General features: G+C 41.5%; 1 protein-coding gene across 3 annotated transcripts in view; it reads left to right on the top strand.

Annotated features, from left to right (window-relative positions):
• Positions 1-13309, top strand: part of GSN (gelsolin) — a 104800-nt gene that overhangs the window by 65178 nt on the left and 26313 nt on the right. For all 3 annotated transcript variants that reach the window (XM_030207561.1, XM_030207560.1, XM_030207562.1), the window contains exons 9-10: positions 302-517; positions 7114-7247. In XM_030207561.1, coding sequence (XP_030063421.1) covers positions 302-517; positions 7114-7247 — 350 coding nt within the window. The remainder of the gene's footprint in view (positions 1-301; positions 518-7113; positions 7248-13309) is intronic.

Raw genomic sequence — 13309 nt, 5'->3', positions numbered from 1 at the left:
CAGTTAGGCTTAGCAAAGATTATTTTGAGCGCCATTTATAGAATCCGGCATTTATGTCTAGTAGTTTTATAAAATGATAAGTAGTAGTAGCGGTATCCTTTTTTGCTGTCCTAATTTTATCCAGATAGTTACCCAGTTAGTGGACTGAATATCGCCACTAAGTAGGTAACTCCCGAGTCCATCTTAGCTCTGCCCCCAGATCATCCCAGCACTGTCCGTATAGGCTGAGGTAGCCTGCCTAAATTGTCAGCTTCATTATCTGCAGTATCTGTAATGATCCTTTTCTGGGCATTTTTTGCAGATCCAGGTTCTTCCTGAGAGTGGGGAGACTCCTTTATTCAAGCAATTCTTCAAGAACTGGCGTGACAGGGACCAGACAGAAGGGATGGGCGTTGCCTATGTTTCAAACCACATCGCCAAGATTGAGAATGTGCCTTTTGATGTGTCCAGTCTCCACTCATCCCCAGCTATGGCTGCCCAGCACGGGATGATAGATGACGGATCAGGCAAGAAAGAGGTAGCGTTCCAAACAAGTCTGGTTTTTTGATTAAACTGTTGGGAGATGCTTAATCAAGAAATTCCTGTCCAGCCTCAATGAAGTGGCTATAAACTTAGGAATCAGATTTTAGTGAGGTAGAGCATCCTAATGCCCCATATTCCAGGCTGATCTAAAATTAGGTGGTGTAACAATAGGCTTCCACAGAAGGTAGCGACTACAATGAACATCAACTGTTGATGTTTTCATTTGAAAGACTGCATTGTGAAAGCACAGTAGTTCTCACTTTTGTTCATGGACGAAGGGATTTTGTACAAACAGAAGACCCAAAGTAATGGAAGAGCACTGAGGAGATAGCGAAGGTGACTCAATAAAGCGATGATTCTGTATGTTCTGGACAGTTTATCGAACTGCAAAAATGAATCAGTAGTAGCGACTCGACATGGCTGTGTTTCGGGCCATTGGCCTGCCTCAGAAGTCTTCCTAAGATGTGTGGCTGGGTCTATCGGTGTCACTTCCTGTAATGAGATATTTGTAGTCTGATTGTTAGGGTACACAAAAAAAGGCACAGTGTTAGGGTACACAAAAAGGCGGGGATTGGGGTCCCCCACCAGCAAAAGCGAAGGTAGGCGGCGGCAGGAGAGGGTTCGCGGCGGGAGGGGGGTCGGCAATGGTGCCCGGGGGGACGGCGGCACTGGGGGGGAGGGCTAAAATGTGCCCCCTCCTCTGGATCCCCCTCCCACCGAAGTCTGACTACGCCCCTGGTACCCCTCTGTCTCTCTCAGCTCCTCCAAGTCTGCTATTCTAGCCTCAAGAGAACGGACCTGTTCTTTGAGAACTAGGAGCTCTTTGATTGGGTGCACACTATGTTTTGGTGTGATTTACACCTGCCTCAGAAGTCTAACACACAAAAACAAAACATAATATAAACATGTAAAAACTAAACATGACATGAACATGTAGAAATTAATTATACGTTAAACATAAACATGATATGAGCATACATTAAAATGTGCAAAGAAAAATATATATGTGCTGGTACGTGTAACTAAAAAAATAGTAATTAATAATGTATGGTTAGTAAATAAGACATCCAACCACTACATATGTATTACAGCAAAAATAACAATACAAAAATGTTTATATATAACGCAAGTCGACTAGAAGAATATCTTTACAATAAAGAACTCTCGTTTACTTCATTCTTGTAGGCCCTTGTGTGCTTCTTTTATTTGTATAAAATAGCGAATAGCCAGTTCAGTGCCCAAATCATAATTGGTGCCACTTAAGTGCTTGTTAACTCCAATAATTAAATCACTGGAGCCCATTAATTATGTTGGGTGCCGATCTGGGCTCCATGCCCAATTTTGGGCAACCCTTATAGAATCCAGAGGACAGTTTATAGAATACTATAAACTATGCTTGTCACTTGGCACACCTAGGCATGCCAATTTATGCCTACCAATGACATGGCTAAGAGGGTGCATCTACAAATGGAGACACCGGTGCTGAATCTTATGCTACTATTTCGTAATGTACACATGGGTGGAACATGGGTGAAGCATAGGCGGGCCTCCCAGTTAGGCATGTACTTTATACAATACTATAAAAATATGCACATCACTTGGTGCACCCAGGCGTGTCAACTTACACCTCCTATTAACATGGAATAAGAGGACACGTCAATGCCTACCTTACACTAGTATTCTATAACAGAATCTTGGCTCCGAGGTGCCATTATAGAGTTGTTGCTAACTGCATGGCATTTAGGCGCCTAGACTGAGGTGCCAATTTATAGAATTGCCCTTTTTTATGTTTGCTTAAAAGTAACACAGGCAGCAATCATTATTGTAAAACAACAGCTCAGGCCCAAGGCAGGGAGTTAATTAAATCAGGAACAACCAACAAAAGGTCCTTTCTGTTGATCTGAACAACCAACAAAAGGTCCTTTTTATTCATTTGTTTTTAATTAATTCTTCAGCTGTATGTGGATTTAAACAATCATGCACCAGCAGCTTCAATCCATTTTCTGCCCATCACACAAGCACCTGAAGGACACAAAAACCTTGAAAAATGAACAGCCAGAAAACCTTAGTGAAAGAACTGTGGTAAGAGCTCAAAGGGCACCCGATATGGTACATGACCAGGCCTGTATATGAAAAGGGTTCCCCAATGCTTTGAGCCAAGTCTTTCTCCTCTCCATACCTTCCTAACAGTCACCCCTTCTCTGGCAGGCCTGACTCAGAGCACCTTCTGTTTCCTCCGATCTAACATTTCACCACAGTACACAAATGAAAACTTTTGAAGCAGGGGCAGGGAAGGCTATGTGACCTTCTTATCAAGATATTTTTGTCTGAATACAGCTGAATTCTATGCAGGCTGGAATAACCTTTACCTAGCCACAGCCCACAGGCTTTCAAGACACAATAGGCCGCATCATCACATGTGCCTAAGAAGAGCTGTCTACTGTGTTATTACATCCAGACATACAGGGATCCAGTCACACAAGGGCATGTACAGTTCTGGGTAGTTCTTGTATTGGTCCTATAATAGTCAATATTCAAAGCAATTTAACTGGCCAGACTTGACTCCTGACCAGTTAAATCGTCTATTCAGGGCTGGACACTAATTTTTAGCAGCACTTAACTGGTTAGGGCCAAACTGAAAACCAGCTATTTTGGGGGCATTCCAGGAATGGAGTCGGCATTTGGCCAGGTAAGTGCCAATATTCAGCACTTAACTGGTCGGGTTAACTGCATAAATAGGACCTTATAAAAGTCAGCCTTAACTTTATGCGGTAACCCATAACCAAAGTGCTGAATATCATACTTAATCGGCTATGTGTTAGCCAGTACTGGAAACATGGAAATTCAATGCCGGTGCCCGGACACGGCCCAGCATTGGATTTATGGGTTTAACACCGATGGTCAACAAAACGTTGATCACTGCTGGCTGAATATTAGGCCCATATAGTATATCACAACCTGCATAGAATCCACTTTCCTCCAGGATTAGTCCAGGACTATAACTCTCTCAGTATTTTCAATAAAATGACCAAGCAGGACTCACTTGGTGCTACTGGAACACATTTATTATTCTGGATTTTGTTCACACCTTTTTCAGTAGTAGCTCAAGGTGAGTTACATTCAGGTACACTAGGTATTTCCCTATGCCTGGAGGGCTCATAATCTAATTTTTGTACTGGAGGCAATAGAGAGTTAAGTGACTTGCCCAAGATCACAAAACGCACCAGTGGAATTTGAACTTGGCACCCTTGGATATTTTCAACTGATATTTTCAGATTACTTGTCCAATCTCTTGTTTTGACCCAATTTGATTATTGTAATTCTATCTATGAAGGGTGTAAAGATTGTATCTTAAGGAAACAGCAAACTGCCCAAAATACTGCTAGACTTGTCATGCATGTACCATGCTTTGAGAGGGCTACTCCTTTGCATTTGCTTCCCATAAGGGCCAGGATTGTAGTCAAACTCAGTGCTCTCATATTTCAGATTTTGGATGGTATTGCCCCTGACTATATGTTGCCCCTTGTTACTTTGCCTTCTCGCAATTCAGTCTTTGGTACAAGAGACAACCTGCATCTTCATTTTCCTACCTGTAAGAAAGTAGTTTATAAATCTATATATTCAGCTACTTTTTCATACTAAAGTATTAAATGGTGGAATTCCTTGCTGAAAAATATAAGATCCCAATATGATTACTTGTTTTTTTCTCAAGTTTTTTAAATCTTTCCTTTTCAAAACATTTCGGTCACTTGATCCTGGTGCGTAATCTCCCCCTTCCATTCTCCCTATTTTGCTTTATTATTGAATTCTTTATATATTTACAATTCTTTCATTATTAATACGTGTGGTTTTATGACTTCGGACAAAGACTAGCTGTCATAAGTCTAGAGGAAATTCTGAGTGTGTTTGCCAAGGGCGTGTAGCGTTACTTTGTAGTGTTAGGGTACACAAAAAGGCGGGGATTGGGGTCCCCCGCCAGCAAAAACGAAGGTAGGCGGCGGCGAGGGTGGGTTCGCCGGGAGGGTGGTCTAGGCTGAAATCTACGGGGGGGCCAGGCCCCCTCAGGCCCCACATAGCTAGGCCACTGAGGGGTACATAGGTGAGACCTACAGGGACATTGTAGAGAAGTCCCACCTCCAGTCTGGCAGCCCCTGTGCTGCCTTGTAGCATGGGTTCAGCCAAGGGAATTTGCTTCATTTCTTTGAAGCCATGAATAAACATGTGGATAAAGGTGAGCCGGTTGATGTAGTATATCTAGATTTCCGGAAAGCTTTTGATAAAGTTCCTCATGAGAGATTATTGAGCTAATTAAAGAGTCATGGGATAGGAGGCAAGGTTCTGGTGTGGATTAGGTATTGGTTATTGGACAGAAAACAGAGGGTACAGTTAAATGGTCATTTCTCTCAGTGGAGGAGGGTGAACAGTGGAGTGCTGCAGGGATCTGTACTAGGACTGGTGCTATTTAACATATTTATAAATGATCTGGATATGGGAACGACGAGTGAGGTGATTAAATTTGCAGATGATATAAAAAAATATTCAAGGTTAAAGCACGTGCGGACTGTGAAGTATTGCAGGAAGACCTTAGGAAATTGGAAGACTGGGCATCCAAATGGCAAATGAAATTTAATGCAAATGCAAGGTGATGCACATTGGAAAGAATAATCTAAATCACAGTTACCTGTTGCTAAGGCCCACCTTGGGGGTCAGCACTCAAGAAAAAGATCTAGATGTTGTTGTAGATAATATGCTGAAATCCTCTGTTCATTGTTTGGCGGTGGCCAAAAAAGCAAACAGGATGCTAGGAATTATTAGGAAAGAGATGATGAATAAGACCAAAAATACTGTAATGCCTTGTATTGCTCCATGGTGCGACCACACATTGAGTATTGCATTCAGTTCTGGTCACCATATCTCAAAAAAGATACAGCGGAATTAGAAAAGGTTCAAAGAAGAGTGACCAAAATGATAAAGGGGATGGAACTTCTCTCGTATGAGTTAAGGCTAAAGAGGTTAGGGCTCTTCAGCTTGGAAAAGAGACAGATGAAAGGAGATATGATTGAGGTCTACAAAATCCTGAGTGGTATAGAACGAGTAGCAGTAAATCGATTTTTTTACTCGTTCCAAAAGTATAAAGACTAGGGGACACTCGAAGTTACATGGAAAATACTTTTAAAACAAATAGGAGGAAATAGTTTGTCACACAATGAATAGTTAAGCTCTGGAACTCTTTGCAGAAGGATGTGGTAACAGCGGTTAGCGTATCTTGGTTTAAAAAAAGTTTTGGACAAATTCCTGGAGGAAAAGTCCATAGTCTTCTATTGAGACAGACATGCTTCCCCGGGTTTGGTAGCATGGAATGTTGCTGCTAATTGGGTTTCTGCCAGGTACTTGTGACCTGGCTTGGCCACTGTTTGGAAAACAGGATACTGGGCTAGATGGACCATTGGTCTGACCCAGTTTGGCTACTCTTATGTACTTATGTTTCTACAAAAAAATAAAAAATACTCGTTTGCTCCAGTCTTGTAAGCTCTTGTGTTTTTCTTTTGTTTGTATTTGCTATTTTGTACTTTGGAACCCTCTCTCTTATTACATTAGCCACTATTTTGTAACAATGGGCGCCTAAATTGGATTGTGTGCAATTCAAAAGGGGGTGTGGCCACGGGAGAGGCATGGACGTGTCAGAAGCATTAACAAAAGACGCACACAGTGTTACAGAATAGTGGGGATTCATGCCCAATTTGCGCGCCAGGATTTACACCAGGTTTCAGCTGGTGTAAGTCTTTGCACCCAAAGCTGAGTGGTGAATTTTTGGCACCATTTATAGAATCTAGCCCTATGTGCCTAATTGGGAGACACGCCCATGGCCTACCCATGCTCCACCTATGTGTATACCTTCCTTGTAGTTAGGAATTATGGCAGTTAAGCGCTACTTTATAAAATAGCATCTAGTACACAAAGGAGCCTGTCAATTTGATGGTGCCTTTGATGTGCATAAGTGGCGCCTACCTCTAGTCCCCAATTTATTGAATTTCCCCCAAAATGTTTCCACCTACCATCCCAATTTTTTTAAAACCCATTTATCAAATTAATTCAGGCATTGTGATTGAATGCCTCCCTGCTTTCCAAATGTTACTGAAGGTAGCGGGAATATATACTTCACTTGTGGAAACAAAAATTAACAGATAAAGAAATATATATAATGTGAAACCTTGTTTTTGGACTAATGTAATACATTTTGTGACCAGATTCCTTGGGTCTGATCTAAACTGAATGTGTGGGTAAAAGCAAATGATAAGGTAACTGGAAAACACAAGTGACCACAAAAAAGCTCAAATCTGCCCATTCTGTTCAGACCAAAAAAGGGAGTGTTTTAAAATATATCACCTTAGAGTTTTTGTTTTGTTTACTTTTTATTTATGTAATTTGATTGGACTAATGTTTTAGTTTCAGAAGGGCAAGTACAACGCATTTAACTTTCTCCAGTAGATGGCGCTGCAGAACTATGGCTGACAGTATACAGGTCGCAATCTGGGGCTTCTTATCCCAACCTCATTCCTGTTTCTTACATTTATTTCTCCTTTCTGTTAGATCTGGCGTATTGAAGGATCTGCCAAGGTTCCCGTGGATCCCTCCCATTATGGTCAGTTCTATGGAGGAGACAGCTATATTATTTTGTATAATTACAAACATGGAGGAAAACAAGGACAAATTATCTACACCTGGTGAGTGGATTTATCAACAGGACAGTTGCCAAAAACAGAGCAAATGATGCAAAAGCTTCCATCTGTACATTGGGCGGGTGGTAAAGAAAGTGGATAAAATTGAGCCGCTGATGTAGAGAAAGTTTCTTTGGCTGCTCAGAACATGTTGCTGCCTAGAATTTCTCTGTATATCTATGGAAATGAAGGTCAACAATCAAGTTATAAGTGATATTTTTTTTTATTGAATTAACATTATCTTAACATATCTTTGACAATCTTTTCAGAGTTATCATCTCTTCATTAGGTCAGAATAACTCTTGAGAGCTTGTCAAAGGTACATTAATCCAATAAAAAAAGGTATCACCTACAACATGACTGCTGACCCCTTATTTCTACATATCCAAGTGGACTAATACGGCACTCACAATTCACTGCTCTATTTTATGTCCGGTACTCACCACCAGTTTCACAGGATTAAAATGGAGAACTTGCATAGTAGTAATATGGTAGTTGATGGCAGAAAAAGACTTACAGACCCATCTGATCAAGTTGTTAGCAAGGAGGTTAAGAACAAATCCCTTAAATGGAGATGAGCTGCTGTGACTTCATTCCTAATTTTGTTTGCAGGCTGTATGATTTATCCTGCACCTACTCCTCCTTCCCATTGTTTGCAGTTCAGAGACTTTAGGGTCTGGGTTGGGGAGTGGGGGAGTGTGAGACTCTAGCTGTGATGATCCTTTTTTACAATCTCATTTGTATTTCCCGTATTTTGTTCCCGTCTCAGGTGGCATGCGGGTGGCATGGGGTCCTGAACTGGGAGCACCTCTGATGTGGCTTCCTCATGCTGCTTCTTGTCTTATGGGAGCAGCTTCTGAAGCAGTCATGGTCTTATCTACCTATTCCTGAGTGCCTCTCCTCATTGGGTTCCCTAGGTCCAGCTAGTCCCATCAGATGTGTGATCCAAACCCAGATACCCTATCCTGTAGCTAGAGCATCTCTAGGATCTTAAAGTAATGTATGTGATAGGAAAGGAGGGGCAGGGAAGCTACTGCCTTGAAATGTTGCTCAGCACAGTGAGGGAGTAGAATGACAGTTGGTGAGTTGAGTCTCTACTATTTCTTTCTTCATTGTGGAAAGGACAGTTAAGAAGGGACTGTTTTCCTGCCAGGCACGTGCCTGTAGACTCTGTTCTTTAGCTGCAGTGGGAGAGGGTAGCAGCTGAATGCAGCTCTAGAAAAGAATAGACAATATTACAGTGCATCAGGGCCCTGAATATAATGTGTCCCAGTGCTGCAAAGAGCTAGCAACAACTGTTAGTTACTGTGGGAGCACCTGGGTTACCACAAAACCTGGGTCACATGACTACTGTTCTGCTGTTTTTTTGATCATTCAGTTTGGATGAGCTCCATTACCTATAGAGGGGAGACTTAGTTACAGTAAACAAACACATCCATACTTAATTAATCATTCACTGGAGGTCTCCCTTTTTTTAACTTTTTACCTAGCTTGATGGCATTTGTCCAGTAAACCAAGCTCAGCATCCTCTACTGGGAGGATATAAGCCATTATTCAAAAGATCTAGACACATAACTTCTCACTGTGTTATATCCAGAAATCTCTTCAACCTGTCTGCTCCAGACAATTTCCTTTTGTTAATCACTTTAGCTTTTCTCATCTCTCTCTTCATCTCCTTATATTTAGGTCTACATGGTCTGTAGTTTAATTTAATTTCATTCATTAACCCACCTATCACAACAATACTAGACAGCTTAGTAAAAGATGCATATTTATTTATTTATTTATTTATTGCATTTGTACCCCACATTATCCCACCTTTTTGCAGGCTCAATGTGGCTTACAGGGTGTTCATTTGGTATGGTCGTTACATAGAGTTGGATACAGTCGGTAATGAATTGGAGTAAGAGAGGAATTAATTAGAAGGTAATGGGTAAGGTCGTGTCGAAGTGTTTTAGAGCGTTTGGGTGATGTACGGAGTGGTATGATTCATCAGGATTGTTTAATTAAGTAAGTAAGTAAGTAGAATTTATATATTTATTTATTTATTTATAGCATTTATACCCCGCTCTTTCCCGCTCGATAGCAGGTTCAGTGCGGCTTACAATGTATGAGTACAAAGTGTCACAGAGATAACACAATGTAAGTACAAAGTATCATAGAGGTAATACAATGTATGGATAAAAAGTATCATAATGAGAATACAATTGTATAGAGCAGGACAGGGGAGGAGATTGAGGTATGTATAGTGTTAGTGGTGTGGATTTGGATCGTAAATTAAGTTGGGTTGTTTGGATAGGCTTGTTTGAAGAGGTGTGTTTTCGGCAGCTTTCGGAAGCATACATGTTCGTTTGTTGTGCGGATGAATCTTGGCTGCCTATGACGGAGAAGTTGGATGCATAGTAGGTTTTGTATTTGAGACCTTTGCAGTTAGGCAGGTGAAGGTTGAGATATGTTCGAGAAGAAGAAGAAGGCGGTATACAGCAAGAATAAGTAGAACATAGGCAGCATTAAATAATATAGTCAATGGAAGCATGTGGGGGACCATAAGGAACAAGATTCCTTGGGCTTAAGACGTAAGTCAGGCCAAGGGAGGTGGGTGAATAGGGATGGTTAAAAATATAAAAAGTTGATTGTTAAAAAATGTTCTATAAAGTTATACTGTTAATAAAGAGATGTTACAGTAAATATAAACAAAGCTGGTTCTGCCTTTGAGTAAAGTTAAAACCCAGTGAGGGTCTCCCCCTTGTGGTTTTCTTGACATGATACAGGAATGGTTTGCCATTGCCTTTTCCTGAGACATGGTGGGTTAACTGACTTGGCCAAGGCCTGAAAGATCTGCTCTGGGATTTGAACCTGGGCCTTCTGGTTCCTAGTCTACTGCTCTAATTATTAGGTTACTCCTCTGCTCCAATATAGACTAATAGTACAATACAAATAAAATCCATAAGGCCCGATATTTAGCCTGCAGTGGTCAATAGTTTTTAAGCTGCAGACTATCTTGGACTGAATTAAGCCCAGATATTTAATGACAGGTCAAGTTCAGGCTCTGGCACTTAATATCTGGGTAAGTGCGTTCACCTGGAAGCTAACCAGGAACCGACCCATATTCAGACTAGTGCCTCGTTAGTTTGGCAGATAAAGTTAGCCTATTTGCTGTCCTAACTTTATCCACTAACTTAACCAGTTAGCAGACTGAATATCACTGCTAACCGGTTAAGTGCCGGCTCTGCCTATGTTCTGCCCTGGCACTAATTGGATGGGGTTGGCGGTCACGGGTAATATTCAGCGGCACTACCCCCTTAAGTGCTGCTAAATATTGGCAGATGGCCAGCTCAGCAGGGTTTCCTGCCCGGTTAAACCCTTTTGAATATTTGCCTCATAGTGTATTGCCTGCAGTGCAAATAAAATCCATACAAAGGTGTTAAAATACATGAAGGAAATTTTTGAAAAGACATTCAAGTCAGAATACAGACATCCAGCTCATAGCATCCAAAACGGACATCCGTCTCACATCTGTGCGGACGATATCTTTCTTGTTTCGCCTCAGAATCCTGCTAGTCCTGATTTTTCTTCTCTCAAATTCTGCATAAATAAAATTGATGACTCGCTTTCAACCCATCGTCTCGTTGTGACTCCCAAGAAAACGGTGGCCCTTTGGGTCACTGGACACCAATCTTTCCCTGGTGCTGTCCCCTCCCTTCAGTGCTCTTCTATCCAACTAGTGGACACTGTTAAGTATCTAGGGATCCACATTGATTCCTGCTCTCACTTTTCGATCACAAATTGCTGCAGTGACTAAATCCTGTTTTCATTCTGTTCGGTTAATTTGATCCATCCACCCTTACCTTGATGACAGTAGTTGCTCTTCTGTACGCACTAATTGTGTCTAAGCTGGACTGTTGTATATGCTGGTCTTCCCTCATTTGCTCTAAAAAAAAAACTTCATATGGTTTAGAATACTGCTATACATTTACTTACTCATGCTTGTCGTTTTGACCATGTATCCCCACTTCCCAAACAACAGCATCGGTTACCTATTAAATATCGCATAACCCATAAGATTCTCACGATGACTTTAAGACCCTTCACCTGGGTACCCCCCTATATTTAGCTAGTTTCATAACTCCCTACAGGCCTGCCCATGCCCTCCACTCCTCCTCAGGTTACCAGCTTGTTACTCCTTCACTATATTTTAACTAGATTAGAATCCACTTGACATTCTACTTTTTTTCTCTTTAGAACCTGCTTAGTGGAATGCCCTTCCCCTTGATATTTGTTCAGAACTTTCCTGTCCTCAGTTTTGGAAACTAATGAAGCCTCATTTATTTGTTCAAGCTTTCCCTAATTAGGCACCCTTTACCTGGATGGTTCCTGACCTTGGCTCATTCTGACAGTAGCAGCTTCTTTTGGCCCGTCTGACTTTTGTTTGCGTGCGCGTGTGTTTGTTTGTTTTCCTGTCCTATCGATTTTGTAGTTCCCTCTGCTTCCATTTTGTTTTTGAAAGGTGGTATATAAGTACTGCAATAAACTTAAACATGTATTTTCTAACAAGAAATACATCTGAATATCTAGTTCAAAAAATACATGAGATGGACATCCATGTGCTGAGGACATCCAGCATGGCTGCGTGCGGAGAACAGCCAGCATGAGTATCCATTTGACAAACTGGAATGGCCAACATATGAACAGCAAAAATGCTGGGAAAAGGACGGCTGTCTGGAAGCATTCTTAGAAGAATGGCCATACAGACATCCCTGCAAAGCAGAGGGGAGCCTACTGGTTAGTGCAGTGGGCTTTAAACGGAGGAACTCGGGTTCAAATCCCACTGTAACTCTTTTAGTTTATAATTGTGAACCCTCCTAGGAACAGAAAAATACATATTTTACCTGAATGTACACCACTTTCTTAAGTCTTTAGACTTGCAGGTGGCTTGATTGAACAGTGGTCAGCTGCTCAATCAGAGCACCTTTCTGTACCCTGGACATGACTGAAACAGGTTTAACTTACAACATCCTTCTTTATAGGCTTCGGTGTTTCTTCCTGTTTGGTTATTGCTGTTGGATGTCCTGATTTTGTGCCCTCCCTAGTCTCGCCCACAACATGCCCACTTTCTATTTGGATGTACTGCAGTGTTGGATATCTCTTTTCTGCCTTTTGTAAAATTGGGATTCGGACGTTTCAAGCACATGGATGTCCATTTGGGTATTCTGAGACGCCCATATGCTTCAAAAATAAGCTCCAAATCGTATTAACTGATAGCTAGAAACACATCATGTACAATATAGAAGCTTTTGAAAATACAATAGTGTTAAAGTGTTTGTAGAAGGAGAGGATATCTGTTTACTGCTGCAAAGGCAGTGGCAGAAGATTCTAGATTGTAGGAGCCAAAAAGGAAAACACTTGTGACCACGTAAACAGTTTCCTATTGTATTTTAAAGGCAGAATACTCTAGGCCTTAAGTTCTGAGCAGGATTATTGGCAGTTTGCTATGATTTTTCCTGTGCTTTTTGTACAATTGTTTTTATTTTTGGAGGGGAGGGGAAGCAGATAGTGTTTCTTAGACCTTGTAAATCTGTACTCGTCTTTTGGCTGTGAGTCTTAGACAGCAGTTGAACCAAAACATTCTAAAAATACACCTGCTATTTTCAAAAGATTTTTCAAGATTTAAATACAAATATCTACTATAATAAAACTCACCCTCAACGTTCTGAAGACAACGTTCTGAAGTCACTCAGTCACTCCCTGAAGGGTTCATGGATTCATGGTGGTGAAGCCACAACACTGACCATGTCTCTCTGCCCCGCCCTCGCATGACGGACCAATCAGAAAAAACACCCTCAACATTCTGAAACACAAAGGACCATCACAACACCGTTCCCAGGCAACACTAGGCAACGTAAGACGGACCAATCAGAGGAAACTATGTGACAATAAGGGAGGAGCATTCCCCAGCAGAATGGCTCATTATCTGTGCAGCACGGAGAGCACAGAACCACCGCTAGAACGAAAGAAGAATATTCCTGCTGTGGATATGTGCAAAAATAGACCGGGGGGGGGGGGGGGGG

Source organism: Microcaecilia unicolor, chromosome 6 (assembly GCF_901765095.1).
Source record: "Microcaecilia unicolor chromosome 6, aMicUni1.1, whole genome shotgun sequence".
Classification (NCBI taxonomy): domain Eukaryota; kingdom Metazoa; phylum Chordata; class Amphibia; order Gymnophiona; family Siphonopidae; genus Microcaecilia; species Microcaecilia unicolor.
This window is presented reverse-complemented; position numbering and strand designations above follow the sequence as displayed.